This window comes from Apodemus sylvaticus, chromosome 7 (genome assembly GCF_947179515.1).
Source record: "Apodemus sylvaticus chromosome 7, mApoSyl1.1, whole genome shotgun sequence".
Lineage (NCBI taxonomy): Eukaryota > Metazoa > Chordata > Mammalia > Rodentia > Muridae > Apodemus > Apodemus sylvaticus.
The window spans coordinates 26,372,321-26,389,399 of NC_067478.1; the positions used below are offsets into that span (position 1 = coordinate 26,372,321).

The 17,079-nt window shown below is 45.7% G+C and overlaps 1 protein-coding gene across 1 annotated transcript in view; it reads left to right on the forward strand.

Moving 5' to 3' along the window:
• The window catches only part of Clstn2 (calsyntenin 2), a 593,145-nt gene that overhangs the window by 489,034 nt on the left and 87,032 nt on the right, over positions 1-17,079 (forward strand). Inside the window, exons 6-7 of the mRNA XM_052187584.1 lie at positions 5,307-5,492; positions 15,916-16,164. Of these exons, the coding sequence (XP_052043544.1) occupies positions 5,307-5,492; positions 15,916-16,164 (435 nt within the window). The remainder of the gene's footprint in view (positions 1-5,306; positions 5,493-15,915; positions 16,165-17,079) is intronic.

Below are 17,079 nucleotides of genomic sequence, written 5' to 3' on the forward strand. Positions count from 1 at the left end.
CCCCCAGTATCCCAGCATCCAGTCACCCAGCTTATGGGAATCCAGCAACTTCCTAGGAGACAGGATGTTCCTTCAGCTCCTGAGAGCTGAGGCAGGAAGGAGCTAGAGGTACCCAGGCATGCACAGCAAGGGAAAGAAAGGAGATTGTCTAGGCAAAGTCCACATCTGTCCCTTCCATCCTCCTGTGACAGTCCCAGAGGCCAGAGTAGGACAATGAAATGACTTGAATGTCATAAAAGCCACAAAACTTGTGCTTTCTGGAAACCTCTGTCTTGCTTCTTTTCAACTCTAGGCATTTAATGTGAAATTTCTAGGTGTTTACTAGTCTCCCAATAAGAAAACGTGAGATCCCTAAAATTAGTAGGATTTTTAATAAAATCATCATGTTTCCAAATCCTCAATCCACAGAAAGGAGTTTAAATCTCAATACGATTCCACCCTTAGCATCCTTAGGAAAACTGGCAGGGTAATTTAGGCCTTGTTATTAAAACAGCAGGCAGTCAGTGTCTTTCTGTTCACTTAAGAAAAAAAATTGAGTCAGTTTATAACCAGCATCTAGACTTTTTTTTTTAAGTGCTGGATACTTTAATCATCTTGACTTGATCACTTCTTAATACCCAAAGTACATATCAATCAAACATCGCACTTCACTCATAATTCATAGAGATATTATGTCAATCAATAACGTATTTACTCCCCTTTGTTTTTAATGATAACTTAGATGATTCATCTAGTTTACTAAGTATATTTAATTTATGTTGTTATTATTACATTAGCTTATTGAGTATACTACACAATGGCTCAGTGTGCAGGGCAGCAACAGAATTGCTCAGACCTTTTACAGATTGACAAGGCTTTCTGTTTTGTTTCTAGGTATTTGTTTGTTTGTTTTTCGTAAGCTGGACAGTTTGGGAAGCTTGTGGGCCCAGAAGTGAGATGTTCTTACAGAGGCATCATGGGAAGGTCCTTGGGCTGGGACCTTAGATTGCATTGTCTTTTTGGAGGCTCCTGATCACCTCAGGATCAGATGAAATCATTTCAGAGGAGATGACAGTGACTCTGCTAAGGTCAGATGTCTGGGTTTGGAGCAGTTGAGGTTCAAACCCAAATCTCTCCACTCTTCTAGATCGAAACGGTATCCCCCAGGCCTCATGAAGCCACCATGAAAATTGGTGTGACTTCCCCAGGGCCATACAATTCTCTTGTAAAATCTCCCCACTGAGCCTGGGGATTTGAGAACAGCTGCCTTTTTCACAGATTTGTTTTTGACCATGGGTATGTGCAAAGCCCAAGAATGGGGCCCTGTCACCTTTGCTACCTACCATCACATGTGTCGCTTGCTTGTCATTGGTCCAGAGGCCAAGAATTTACTAACTGCCTTGAGGTAAGGAAGAAGCCAAGCACACTTCTCCACTCTTTTTCATAATGGGGTTATCCCTTTAAGAAACCAGTGCAAGTAGGTCTTTAAAAGTGAATCTGTTAAAAAAAAAAATTGGCAGTTGTCTTCAGTTGTGAATTCTCAGGCTCCGTGAGAAACTTCTGCAAAAGAGGTGTGTGTTACACCAATTTCCAGCTGTCACTTCCTCATTTCTGCAATTAGGGCAGTAACATACCCTCACTGGGTCCCAATGAGGATTAAATAAAAAGTCAGTTGTAAAAGTGCTTGGTGGATGAACTGACCAATAGTGTCTTCCTGACACATCCTTTAAAACGCGTAACTTAACAGCTGTGTATCTTTTGAACATTATAGTGATGTAACCCTGTTTTTGATTCTTTCTCCCACAATTCTGCGTAGCTGTTACAAATTCATGGAGTCCTGGACTCTGGAAGGGTGATGTTCCTCCAGGATGTTCCATAGCAGGCAGCAGGGCTGGGACTGATACCAGGAGGGCTGGACTGAGGGGCCAGACTCTTAAACCCTATTCTCTCTCGCCTTTCAGAAAACAAAGAGGAACAGAGATGTGTGGGCTGGATGTGATGACTTGCTTTAGCTCTCTCAAGAGCCCTCCTCAGCCTCCCTTTTGTAAGAGTTTAGAGATGTTTGTGTAAAGCTTTCTAGTCTCTAAAGGATGTTGTACTCTGAAAGCTTCATCGATTTCTTTTATTGGATAGTGGCAATTTTGCCTGCTCCTCGTAACCCTCAGAAAGAAGCCCTGTGAGGTCACTAGAGCGACTGGCAGTTGGCCGCTTTAAAAGCCCTTTTGTACCTGACTTCCATGATGGCTAGGGAGAGAGAGAGTCCAGCCCTCCCAGGTAAATGGGTGACCAGAGGACAGAGCTGCTACACTGGCCTTGTATATCACAATTTAGTTTCTGCTCTATTTGCTCTTTTTTTCTGTGCTATTTCTCATCAGAAATAACCAAGCAGATATATAGATGGGAAAGATGGCCATGGAGCCCACAGGGGAAATGGAATCAGTCTGTGAGCAGAGGCTATGTAATGGAGGATTCTTATACTGGAGGGCCCTCAAGCCATGCCACTGGGATCACACCAAAAAGCCCCTTCACAAAACCATTTGCAGCTCACTATGAGGGTCCCAGGAGGGAAGGAAGAAAGCAGGCCATCTCCTTTCCTGTATCTTGTTAAAAGGGAAACAGACTCTTCCATTGTCGGCAATGGACTAAATGCCTTGCCAAAATCAGAGAGGCAAATGCATCCTGTGCTTCTGTGTGGAGGGATGGTTCTGAGCTGAAGATGAGGGGTAACCAGAAGATTCTGTCTGGGACTCAGGGTGGGTTCCCATTGCAGCAGTGAGGTCTCCAGCCTTCTCCCGATCCTCCTGGCACATATTTCCAACACTAGGACAGTGTAGAAGCTAAGTGCTAGCTGTGGAAGATTCAAAACTAAACATCAAAACCCCCGAGTGTAAGGATTTCACAGCTAAGGCGGGGAACTAGCCACAGGTGGATAGTTTGTGCTGTGTGAGGTGACTTGGAGCACTTTTCTCTGTAGCTAATAAGAACCTACTGTGGACCAGGCACCTGCTGCCTGATGGAGATTCAGTCATCTCCCAAACTTGGGCCTAACGCTGCATACTAATGTGTCGAGCACCATGGAGACATGAGAGTCATCTACCTAGAAAAGAAGTCTCAGAAGGAGGCATGAAGGATATGGCAAGGGGGGAGGAGGGGCCATGTAGAAGAAACTGCATGATCAAACACAGTGACATAAAACATTTTGTATCTGGGACGCATGACTCTTGAGTTGTGGATGGCTTCTTAGGATACTGTGGCTCTCAGACAATATTCTGACAAAAAGCCTTCCTTTCCTTTGTTCTATGGTTTGTTCTTAGGATTGAACTGGAGCTATTGGGCCATGGACTGCAGAGGGGCTCAGTGGATGAGATAGGTTGGTTTAGTCTCAGCTCCTGGAGACTGTCCTTTTCCTTTGTCCTTTGTGGGTTTGGATGGAGTCACCAGAACACCCTCCCATTGTCTGCTCCATGGTGTCAAACCTCACAACCATGATAGACAGCCTTTGGTCCAGGCATGCTTTTAACAATCCCTGACAAAAGCCACCAACTAATGTGGAAGCTCTGAGCTAAACCCATGTTGTTCGGTTATCTAGAACATGCTTGGGATCTATTACAAGCAGGGATTGCCCCGCCCTCACCAGGAAACCTCAGTCGGAACTGCATTATATGCAGGAATCTATTGCCACACTTGACCCTTATCCCAGCACTGTAAGACCTATATTAATGTCCCAGCTATACTGATGAGGTGCCTTCAGCTTGGAAGCCCTTAGAGCCTGCTTGTGACCTTACAGCCAAACCAAGATCTTTGCTGCCCCTATGCCAAGCAGAGCACATCAGTTCTCGGCCTTAAGTTCATACAAGAACTGTCAATCGAGAGGTGCCTTGCCTTGCCTCCCTCCCTCCAATTGGTCAGCACGGCTTTGCTCATCACCTACCTCCTTCTCTCTTTCTCTCCTGACCTCCTCACTGCTGCATCCATGGTGCTCACGGCAGGGTGTGGCACCTAGAAACACCAAACCAAATAGCTGCTCAGTAAAGGCAGCCACCTGGCCAGTCCCTAAGGCTGCCTTTCTCCATGTATCTCTTTGATGAATGCCAATGTCCCACAGTGACAAAATACAGGAATTCCTGATGCCCTCACAGGTGAGGTCAGGCATTTCATAGGTCTCCATTTCTAGTTGGAGCATCTAATGAGGCTCCATGTGACAAAACACTTGGGACTTGTCAGCTCAGCGCACCCACAGTGTGCTTCCTTCACCGACTCCACATCCCTTTCTGCTTTGAAGTGTGCTTGGGAGTGGTTGCACAACCTCTCAGGTGTATCCTCACAGTGTGTGTGTGGAACTGTGCCTGTTTTCAGGGACCACGAATTATCAGTCTTTGGGAGTCTTAAGTGAGTGGCCCAGAAGTTTGATGGCCACCATTATGTATCAATCAATTCTGGCTCGAACCCCACGTTTGTTCCCCTTGATTGCTCTGTTCTTCTGTGCTGCCATTTTGATTGCATTTTTTTTTTTTTTGCTTTTCTTCAATGCTTTTATCACCTCGCAATTATTTTTCCACCAAAAAGCAGTGACAGAATGATCAGCCATTCTCGAGTCACAGTTTTGAATGTTTGAGCATCCCTGCGTTCTCCTGTGTAACCTCGAGTGTACTGTGGAGGGAGGACCAGGCTTCCTTTTGTTTTGAAGTATACAAGTATATCATCTTACAAGATAAATTGGGGGCCGGAGATGGGGAAAGACACAGCTCTCTAAAATGTCTCTGGTGGTGCGCTTACAAGAGAAAGGAGAGCACTAGCATCAGCCCGTGCACACCACTGGTCCTACTCACTGGTCTAGCCTCAGCTAGCACTATGTTTCAGCGTCGCACAGGCACAGGCTCAGGCTCGCACAGGCTCCCAAGTGTTCCAGGCATCTTTCAAGGTCAAGTGATTTAGTCATTGTAATACTCATATGAAATATGAAAACCTTTTCCTTTCTACTTTTTCTGTGTCTTGCTGATGTTTTCCGGTTCTGTGGCTCACTCTCTTTTCCCTACATGTAGTAAACTGAGACTCAGGTAGATGACCAAGGCGTCTATGTATTTGTGGTCTGTATAATCTTCTGTGGCTCAACGCAGCTGCGTCCAGCCTTCTGTGTCACCTGATATTTCCTTAAGGCGAGTTGGGAGCTGAGCTTTAATCCTGCAAATGTAAAATTCCCACTATCCTCAAACTGTTTCACTAATCTATTTGTTGAAACAAATGATTTATTGGGACGAACTCACCATTTCCAAACAAGTGGTCTAGCGGGGCTGAGTGTGAATGATTTAATCTTCTTGTTTATTCAGATTGGACCAAAAGGATTGAGTACCAGCCTGGCTCGGGGAGCATGCCTTTGTTCCCCAGCATCGACCTGGAGACGTGCGATGGAGCTGTGTCCTCCCTCCAGGTCACTGCAGAGCTGCAGACTAATTACATCGGCAAGGGCTGCGACCGAGAGACCTATTCGGAGAAATCCCTTCAGAAATTATGTGGTAAGCTTTTCCTTTGAGACTCCGTCCAATTAATAGCTTGCAAGTGATACATGCAAATGATGTTTATCTAATTATAGCAAAAAGGCCGGCCTTCCCCACCTGCCACCGTCCTCCTGAATGGATATTTGCCTGGGGCAGAAGGGTGAGAAAACTCAGCTCTTTGGCCTCAGACACAACCAGTTCAGAGTCTGTTTGTCAGTTGTGTGGCCTTAGGCAGGTAGTGTGACAGAGCTTCCATTCCTCGCTGGCAAGACAGGGATGGAATAGGACATGTCAGGTAAAAGTTTCCAGCACAGAGCCAAGTGGCATTCAAGGTCTTTCCCAGAACCATTAGGAAAAATGGTGTCAGACAACCTGCAAAAGGGTTTGACCCATCTCCACCAAGAAACCACATAATTTCCAAGGCCCGGTGCAAATGAAATGGTTAAGAATGACTCTAGGAACAGCAAAGCACTAAACCAAGGGCCAGCAACCTAACAACTGCTCAGGGCACAGGCCTGTGAAGCTGAGCACAGCTGCCCATAGCAGAGCAGCTTCAGATAGGATGGAGGTGGGCGAATGAAGATATTCATATGTGGAGGCAAAAGGGGGACAGGGAAGGAATTACTAATAGAGAGGGAGGGTGGGCTGCGAGACAGGAGAAAGGCCAGGAATTACTAGTAGGAAATGGAGCCGATGACAGGCTACCATGGAGGATGGCTAGGCATTGGCCTTTATTGAATACCCACTGTGTGCATCCTGTGACACTCCTCATGGATGGCCCCACTTAGTGTTCGCATGTATACTAAAAAGAAAACATATCCACCCAGCTTTAAAGATGGAAACTCAGAGACTCAAAAGTGTGACCATCGTAGACGTTTACACAGACAGGAATGATCAGCGATTGACTCTGAAAACAGATTTATCAGAAATGTAGGCTCATTGGTTGAGAATTCATCAAGGCCAACCTGGCTTCTAGAACAGATGTGTAGCTCTCCAGTGAGCCCGTGAAGGAGAGGCTGAGTGTCCTGTGCGGTGGGGCCAGTCCACACGCTCTAGTAGCTGGCTGCTACTGCGTTGGTGGACCTCTTCATCTCCAGTGGGCATGCAGTGCTTCTTGGTCCTCTACGGGAATATCCAGGGACTCACTGTGGGAGCAGGGGAAAAGACTTCTTTCCACAGTGGGCTGCATTTGGAGGTAACCATGCCTCTTCTAGAGGAAAGTGAGGGTCCTCAGCATAGAGTTTAGTTGTGTTACTTCATAAGGGCCTCCTATATCATCTTTGGGATATTTTTTTTTTTCATTTTTCTCACTTAAAGAACCAAGTAAGCCGGGTGGTGGTGGTGGTGCACACCTTTAATCCCAACACTCGGGAGGCAGAGGCAGGCGTATTTCTGAGTTCGAGGCCAGCCTACACTCTGGTCTACAGAGTGATGTTCCAGGACAGCCAGGGCTACACAGAGAAACCCTGTCTCGAAAACAAAACAAAACAAAACAAAACAAAACAAAAAAAAACAAGCAAACAAAAACCAAAGAACCAAGTGAAAAATTTAGAACCAAAATGAGCCCCTATTAATCAGCATATCCTTTCATCATAGCACCAGGCTTGCTGGGAAGATCTGGGGTGCCTGTCCTTCTGGGACAATTCAGTAGATTGGGGTGAAATGGTATTATGAACATCTATTTCAAAAGAGGATATATAGGGATTTACAATGCTCATAGACTGCTCAAATCCTGTCCTTTCCTCTGCTTGGTACACAGAAGCCATCTAAGGTGACATCTTACTTGGAATGAGTATTCCTTTTCATTCTCCCTGTACCTGGAGTGTCAGAGCACTCAACCCCACATGGTTAAAGTCATTTCCCCGAACTCTGGGTTAGAAGGAAATGATGGATCTGCTTGCTAAAGATCAGAGGGCCCAAGGGCACATGCTGTGACTTGATTTTCAATGTTGCTGGAGAGAGATAGGAGACAGAGAAGGCGCAAAGAGTGTTTTAAGAGAAGAAATAGCAAAAGCCAAATTGCATGTGGTGTGCTAACAGCTCACTCCATCTGGACTGCCAGCCTCGCAGGCTAACTCAGCTGGGGACGACAGCTTCCCCAGGTGTGCCTTATCTGCTTCTGGGAGCTGCCCTTTGAATGAGACAAGCCTGCTTCTCTCTAGCCACCTACCCAGTAACACTGCCTACCACTCTTATAGAATCCCTGCCCAGTAACCAAGGTGGACAGATGAGTCAGGTCTCATGTCAGAAGTCGTGTTTATGATTAGACTGGGGTAGAGTATTGTAAAACAGGGCAGAAGCAAAAACTGGAACATCAGAAGTCAGGCCTCCAGGCATCTAAGAAAAGGTAGAGGCTGGGTCTACACATAGGCTGTGTGGTACTGTCAGACGCTTGTGGGCATCATGGCTCCTGTTGACAGACGTCTGTGTCTTCAGTAGATGGTAGGCAGGTTTCTTGCTGCCTCTCCCAACCAGAGAGCTTCTGTGACACTTTAAACTCCATATTCACACATTTTTTCATCCTACAAATCTTTATTAATTTTAAAGGGAAACAGGGAGAGCAATTAGGATGTTATTACCATAGTCTAAGCAACAGATAATGAGTTCTGAACCAGGGGAGTGGCTGCGGGGATGAATTTAGGACAGTTAGAGGCAGAAATCAGCAAGATTTAATGAGTGGTAAGCTGTTGGAAGGAAGAGAGAAGGATCGCTAAAGTATCAGCACCAGTGTCTAACGTGATGACTGGAGCACACCCTCAACCAGAGACCCAGGAGCAAGGGTACGTTTAGGGGACATCCCTGGCAGTCCCCTGGGCAACACCACCTTCCAGCCTCCTCTCACTCTGCCTTAACCTACAGGTCCACCTCCATGGCTCACTTCATGCTCGTCCTTTTGTCCCTTTCTTTTCTTTTTTTATTTTTAATGAATATAATCTTCATTTACCTTTCAAATGCTAAAACCTTTCCCTGTTCCCCCCTCCCCCGAAAGCCCCCAACCCCTCCCCCCACCCCCTGCCTCCAAGTATATGTCCCTCACCCCACCCACTCTAACCTCTCCCCGCCCTTGATTTCCCTTTGTTGGGGCATCTATTGAGCCTTCACCTGACCATGGACCTCCCCTCCCACTGATGCCCAACAAGGCATTCCTCTGCCATACTTTTGACTGGAACCATGTGTACCCCTTGATTGATGGCTTAGTCCCTGGGAGTCCTGGGGCATCTGGGTGGCCAATATCATTGTTCTTCCCATGGGGCTGTAAACCCCTTCAGCTCCTCCAAACCACCCTCCAACTCCTCCATTGGGGACCCCATGCCCAGTCCAATGGTTGGCTGCTGGCATCTGCCTCTGTATGTGCAAGGCTCTGGCAGGGCCCCTCCAGAGACAACCATATCAGGCCCCCTTTGGTATGCACTTCTTGTTTTCCATAATAGTGTCGGGGTTTGGTGACTGTTTATATCCCCATGTAGGGCAGTCTCTGGATGGCCTTTACTTTAGTCTCTGCTCCACACTTTGTCTCCTTTATTGCTCCTGTGAGTATTTTGTTCCCTTTCTCAGTAGAACCACACCTACTTCCTCCTTTTCTGGAGCTTCCTGTGGTCTGTGAATTGTAACTTGTTTATTTTGAGCTCTTCTCATCCCCAAGACTTTGCTTTTCTCTCCCAAGCATCTCCCCTTCATCACTAGGTCATCTGTTCCCTTGCTCAGTTAGGTCAAAGCTCTTGTTGCTTCTGTGGGAGCTGGTGCTCAGCTGTATCCTGTGTTAGTGTGGTCGGACAGCAGCCCAGCCAGACTGGCTTCTCAAATACTAAAGGGAGTGAATCCTACTTAAGGGGAAAGAGGGCAGTTGCTGGTGTGTGCTGGTGCCAGAAGGCACCTAAGCAGATGTGGCAGCACAGGACATGGACCTGGAGAAACACTGCTGGACAGACATTTTGCTTGCCTAGATTTGAGCATGGAGATGCTTCCTTTCTGCCTTGGAACAATATAGTGGAGTCCTCTGGACCTATATCTCCTCCAGATTGTGTACCAGATACAACGTAAGCTGATCTGTCTTCCAGACTCCACATGAAGCCTGGCTTCTCAGAGGGGATGGCCAACTGCCCGTTACCTTTTCCAGCTTCAGGAATTCAGGGAACAATCTTGTCTCAGGACCAGGCTTTCCAGATGTGAAAAGTCACAGCAGTGTATTGAGAATAAAATTCAAGAAGCCCTCGGGGAGACCTCTCAGCCAAATCAAATTTGACATTAACGACAGCCCAAGAAAAGGTTCCCTTCCTTGACCCTGTGTCAGTACATATTATATGAAATAGAAAAGTACTCTGTGGTGCACATGGCCTTTGTAACACAGAGGCCAGGCTGTTCCTGGGGAATCATAGGGTTCCTGGCAGCTAGCCACTGCTTCCTGAACACAATGCCAAGGGCAGCTGTTTTGTTTGCAAGAGTTTCCCGGACAGGTCCTGCTGAAGGAAAGGCCACGGTGTATGGGTATGCTATTAAAATCAAGTTCTTTCCAAGCCAGAGCAGAGTGGATAGCCCAAGCTAGGTTCTTCTCCAGATTTGTATACTGATGAGCTGGTACATTCATTCATGCATTAATTATTTCAACAAATGTTTTTGTTTGCGTAAGTGCTGTGAAATTCTTAAAATGATATAGAAGCATCCATAACATAAAATCACCTAATAATTTGGTTTCCTAGGAAGATAGACATAGGTTTAAAAAGGAGTTGCAATGCAGCATTTTGAAGTATGAGAATCTAAGGTTTTCTGATAGCTTTCAGCTTAGCAGAGCTTGTCCAAAGAATTACTATCAGAGGCTCTGAACGCCCTCACAGTCCCACGAATCGGGGATATCATCATGGGTCGTGTTCCCCGGGTGACAGTAGGAGCCTTAGACTTCTCAAAGCTTTACTCCATAGAGCTTCACTTCAATAGTTTTGGGATCAGATTAATTTACTAATCTGACAGGACATCTGTTGAACACACTCTCTTACCATGATGGCGTGAGCAGTGACTCTCTCTCTCTCTCTCTCTCTCTCTCTCTCTCTCTCTCTCTCTCTCTCTCTCTCCTAATTTGTGGGAGGGCTACTTATGCAACTACCATACCACTGCCTTCCTTTCTTTTTTTTTTCCCTAAGAAGATAATTTTTTTATTCGATATATTTTATTTACATTTCAAATGATTTCCCCTTTACTGGCCCCCCACTCCCGGAAAGTCCCATAAGCCCTCTTCCCTCCCCCTGTCCTCCCACCCACCCCTTCACACTTCCCTGTCCTGGTTTTGCCTTATACTGCTACACTGAGTCTTTCCAGAACTAGGGGCCACTCCTCCGTTCTTCTTGTACCTCATTTGATGTGTGGATTATGTTTTGGGTATTCCAGTTTTCCAGGCTAATATCCACTTATTAGTGAGTGCATACCATGATTGATCTTTTGAGACTGGGTTACCTCACTTAGTATGATATTCTCCAGCTCCATCCATTTGCCTAAGAATTTCATGAATTTATTGTTTCTAATGGCTGAATAGTACTCCATTGTGTATATATACCACATTTTTTGCATCCATTCTTCTGCTAAGGGATACCTGGGCTCTTTCCAGCTTCTGGCTATTGTAAATAGGGCTGCTGTGAACATAGTGGAGCATATATCCTTATTACATGCTGGGGAATCCTCTGGGTATATGTCTCTAGTGGTGTTTCCCAAGATGGTTTGTCAGAAACTAAGTAGGTGTCTCTGGCCCCATCTTAGGGGTCTGTCAACCAAATCCCAGTTTGTTTTACCTAGAAATCTAAGTTTTTGTTTTCAAGCCCTTCAGATCTCAAGCATATAGATGGAAAAATGGAAACCATAGTTGCCTACATCGTTGCTTCTAGGAATCATCAGGAAGGAAGGTCAGGCAGGTCATACTGCGGTAACAAATGACCTCCCGATCTCATTAGCTTAAAACAACCAAGGTTTGTCATTCCTACCATGTGTCCTTGTTGGATTGGAAAAGACCCCAACTAATAGACTAGCCTCTATCTAGAACATCATTCATCCGAGGAAAGGTGAAAGAGATTCATGGTGAAATGTGAACTATCTGTTTTCTTTCCTAATATGACACATGTCACTTGCATTCCTGTTTCTCTGGTCAGAGCATGTCAAGTTGATATCATGGGTCAGAGAGACATATGTCATGCATACCAGCACCCAGGCCCTGTAATCCACCGGGCACTTGAAGAGGGCCTTTCTGGATTCTGGCAAGAATCTCTATGCAGAATTGTTCTGCCCCTTTAATTGTTCCCTTGGGAGAATTAAAAGGCTTACTGGGTCCCTAAAAGTGGGGCTATTTTCATGTGATTAAAAATTGTCCTATCATGTCAATGCTTGGCACAGCTTGGACACTGCATGCACATTTATTGAGATAATATAGAATCATTCCTTGCGTCTGCTCATTGCTCACCATGTGTCTCCCTGTGAATCCTGAAGAATGAGCCTTGATCATAGATGATTTTAGACGAGGCGGTTCCTCTCTGGAGATTCTCCCACTGATCTCCACCCCTCCTGTGCCACCTGACTCTGGAGGCTCCATGCACATCACTTCTGCCACAGCTCCACTTTGGAATGCTAGGGGACACTGCCTAGCCATACCTGAGCCATGCACAGCAGGATCCTAAGTGACCACTCCTCCATGTAGCATTTGACCTTCTACATTATCGTGTGCCTGTAAAGTTCTCTCATTCTGTCCTGCCTCTGCTTGCTGCTTGGGACAGCTTCTTCACCCCGATAGAACCCAGGGACTTGAAATCAGATGTTGTTGCTAGTTTGGAGTACCTAACACTGGGAGGCAACAGCTGCAATGTACCAGAAGAACAGGAATTCTTAGCATCTAGTGGCCTCAGGGACTGTCACAGAGGACTCCAAAGAAGCAGTGTACGCATACTTGGATGTGCAAATGCTACCATACCATATCTACAAGTGGCATGCCTTATTTTCTTACAGCTTTCCCATGGGGTCCTTTGGGAGGAAGAGATGAAAGAACTTTGGGTGGAAGTGAATCTTCCTCAGATTGTTTAAGTATAACGAGAAATACATTCTTTCTGTTAAGTCCCTAAACGTCTGTACCATCTGGTTAAATGTATCATGTTCTCCAACAGCAACATCTGCAGGACAGGGAAGAGGGACTACCATTTCCCTCCACAGAAGACACTGGAGCTCTGTTTTGGTGGCTCTAGTGTGCCTCTCTGGGAGCAGACACATGTATAGAGATCATGTATCCCATACGACTGGGATGGTCATCTTAGCTGACTGGTCATTGGGTCATCTGTATGTCACAGCTGTACCTGTCGCTTATTAGTGTCATGGTGGTACAACCCCGATCTCGTCATTTCCTCCCCTGGTCTTCAGTTTCCACATTTTCCAATATGCAAAAAGCTATAGAATTTTGCTTCAGTTCACTGAGTGGGGCTCAATAAGGATCCTCAGCTTTGGACCCAGAAAGCTCCAGCGACAAACCCACTCAAGAGCTGGTGATAAGCCTGGGTTCCCTTAGCCTGGGGTCTCTTACCTGTCAACAAGAATCTTAGTGGTAATCACCACCCAAACATATAACCAAGGAACATGTAAGGTAGCTCAGTAATTCTGGTCTGGTATCTACTCAGCGTCCCATAGAAAAATCCTTGGGATATAAGAAAGTAGAAATATAAAAAGGATAAAGTTCTGTGGATTCCAGCTCTGTCTCCAGGACACCCCTGTTCCAACCAGCTTGCTTCCCAAACACCTTTCATGCCTCCACCACTACACCACAGTAGTCTTTGCTCTGTGCTTCTCTCCAAATCTGTTTGGGGGAAACCTTTCACTTAACTTCTCCACTCGTCTAAATTATTAAGTGTGAATTCTCCAGGTACGGTAAGACTCTTAACCAATAGAGGGAACCTTGTATGATAATTCCCAGCCCAGCCAAGCCTCTTTCTGGGTCTCGTGTGTGCCACCGTGGCTGCTCCTTTGATGGCATAAGACACCATATGTGTCCCTCTGCACTGCTCCTGAATAAACCATATTGACTTCTCAGGGGTTCTAAATGATCAGCCTGTATCTTTGCAGATACCGTAGGTTTCAATAACCAACAATGTATGTCTCAGTCACTGGTTGTCTTCATGCTGCACAAATCCCAGATCTAATGCCATTATCAGTAAAAGAAGCTGTTGTGATATGACTCTGTGAATGATGGAAAAAATGAACTTTTCGATATCCCACGAATCTCTCCTTCCCTAAAAATCCACCAATCTCTCTCTGCTACCACCCTAACTGATGTCTTTTTTTTTAACCAATATATATGGAGACTGCAGCCCAAGGAGGGTAAAATGGTAGTGTGAACTCTGTCTTTTAGATTATCTGTTTATGCGGGGAGGGGCATAACTGGCTATGATAAGAACTGTGAAGCATGGACAAGAGGCAGGCTGATCACCTGAGCACTGAGAATCACCAGAGCCCACCTGCTATCTTCCTTCTTTCCTCCATTTCTTACACTGTCCCATTATTCTGCTATATGTATGATACATTATATGTGTGTTGTGGTAATGTATGTGTGGTATATATACTTATGTGTATACATGAGCACAAAGATGTGTGTGTGTGTGTGTGTGTGTGTGTGTGTGTGTGTGTGTGTGTGTGTTCTGGAAACCCTAACTTTATGTTTGTGAGGCAGGCACTTTACTGATTGAGTCATCGACCAGCCTCTACCAAAGCATTTTGGGGACACTGGAAAAGAGTAAGGACATTTGTAAATAGGAACTGAGTTCCTTTTATGTGTCAAGTGCAGAACAGGTAACATCCCTAGAAAATTCCCATGTGACTCATGCCATCAGTTCTACCCACACCTCCCACAGGGATTCGTGAATGGAAAGCCTGTATCCCCCACCAGAAGGAAGGACCTTCTGGAGGCCCCTTCAGGACGAACTTAATGCAGTGCTAAGCACAGCATTTGTGCTCAGAGGAATCATATTTCCCCATATATTATAGTCTTTCACTCCAAGCCCATGAACATGTGCCTGATGGTCCTTTCCAAAGCCAAAGGGAAGTCTGGCAAGGATGAACACTATAAGGAAGTATATTGGTTTCCAATATGTAACACCTTCCTGAGGAGTTTTCACTGAAGGATACTTTTTGTAACAGCTGACCTTGAAATCCAAACCCTAGGTGAGGTGACTTTCTGCTCTGCAGACAGCTAAAGGCCAACGACCCAGTGAACATCAGACAGTGCACATTCACCACCATGCATCCGCGGTCTCCTCTGTACCACCATCACGACGTTTACATGACTGGCAAGTGTGTTGCCTGAAGACAGCCCCATGCACAGCCCTGGCAAAGCTTGCATTCCCCAATCCTTTAGACCTGAGCCTAGCAGGAAGCCCCCAGCCTCATGGAGAGGATACTGCTCAATAGAATGAACGAGGTCCCTCCCAGAAGAACAGTCCAGTCTTTCCTGACAAGCCAGCTGTCCCCCTCCCCTTAGCCTACCCTCCACAAAACTGCCCTATGATTGTCTCAAAACGCCAATCTGCTCTTATAGGTATAGCCTTGATGCTTGGAGATAAGCTTTCCTGTTCTAGCCTAGAATGATAGTGATAGCAAAAATACTACAATAATCATGATGATAAAATTATAGTTCACACCAAGCGAGCACTCAACATGTGTTAAGCGTGAAGCTGTAAGCTTGAATGCATGATCTCATTCCATCTCGACATACACCAAGGAAGGGGATACAGTCAGAGAGACCGATGTGTTTCCAGACACAGAGCTGCTGAGTCAAACTACCAGGTGTCAAATTCAAGTGATGCTTTATCATTCTCAAGCACTATACCATTTGGCTTCAGCAAATGGTTATGGAAAAATGTAGTGTATACAAAGTGGCTTACACACCTTCTCTCTAGATGAGAACCTAGAATTTTCCTCAGTCTTAATCCTGATCATACTATGTTGTCTCACAGATTCTTCATGGCAATGAGTATCTGATTCATCTTCATGTGGCCAGAACTCAGAAAGGGTCAAAGGTCAGAAAGGGTTGATGATCCGTAAATGACGGGCAGGTTAGTTAATTGATGGGTGCAGGAATGAATCCATTCATCCAAACAAAGTCCTGGCTGCCTGCAGGAAACAGAGTTACTAAAAGCCCCAATGGTTCTCCCAAGGCTCCTCTCACTCCTTTTCCTTGTATGGTAGTTGATTTACCTGCCTGGACATATGCATGGCTTTTATCCGCACATTGATGCAGATCTAAACAGACCAGGATCAAGTCAGAGGCTCGGATGATATAGGATTCGTTCCTGAACCACCTAGGTCAGGAGAGGGCACAGACCTCAGTAAGCACCCTAACTCCACCCCGACACAGACACAGAAGTCAGGAGGCAAGCACACCACCAACCTCGAGGAATAACCACTGTGCTTCCATCTCGTCCCCTTGCAGGAGCCTCCTCTGGCATCATTGACCTCTTGCCATCCCCTAGCGCAGCTACCAACTGGACAGCAGGCCTGCTGGTGGACAGCAGTGAGATGATCTTCAAGTTTGACGGCAGGCAGGGTGCCAAGATCCCTGATGGGATTGTGCCCAAGAACCTGACGGACCAGTTCACCATCACCATGTGGATGAGACATGGCCCCAGCCCCGGCGTGAGAGCAGAGAAGGAAACAATTCTCTGTAACTCAGATAAAACTGGTGAGTCTGGAAGTGTACGCCTGCCCTGATTCAATGGTTTCCTTTATAAGAGCTGCCAGGGCCCTGGCATCTTTCCATGGCAATAGAACCCTAAGACATCACATAATTATTTTCAAAAGCCCTCGTTAAGTAAAAGTCTCTTGTCAACTTGGAACAGTATTTTGCAAAGGGTGAGTGGAAACTAACAGGTACTGCACATTTCTCTCACACCAGGCCTGCACAGGTATCTTTGGGGATTGACCACATCCCATCACATACAGATGAGTGACCTTGTTATAGTATTCTCTTCCTCAGAGTTGTTTTGCTGATTAAGTAATTTAAACATACATAAACCACTCAGAATAGTGCTGGGCACAAAGAATACATTGTTGGTATCAGCTATACCTTTTCTGAACCTTTACAAGGAATTTTATGAGTACACTATTGTAGAAACATCCACTGAGAGGTCACTCATCTTGTCTCAAGTAGTTACACAACCAACAAGCACCGGAACATAAAGGTCAGTTTGTGTACTACTAAATCACACCCTATGCATTTATCACTGCACACACACACACACACACACACACACACACACACACACACGTGTGTGTGTCTTGAGAGCTTTTGCAAGATTTGCAACTCTGCCTTTAATTGTGATTCCAGTCTCCCATTTCAAATGTAACTTTTGTTAAAATACTCAAACAAGCCAGTGTTTCTAACTGTAAGGCAGTGCAAAGGATACAGCACAGCTCAGCACCTGCTGTCAGACAGCCTGAGTCCTCAACTCAATAGATGGCTACTTAAGTGTGACCCTTGAGGAGTGATTAAGCTCCATGAGCCTCAGTTTCCCCATATGCAAAGTGGAGGAAGTAATCATGAAATAATATACGAAATTATTTAAATAAGATACAGATCATCAGTTGAGGTGGCATC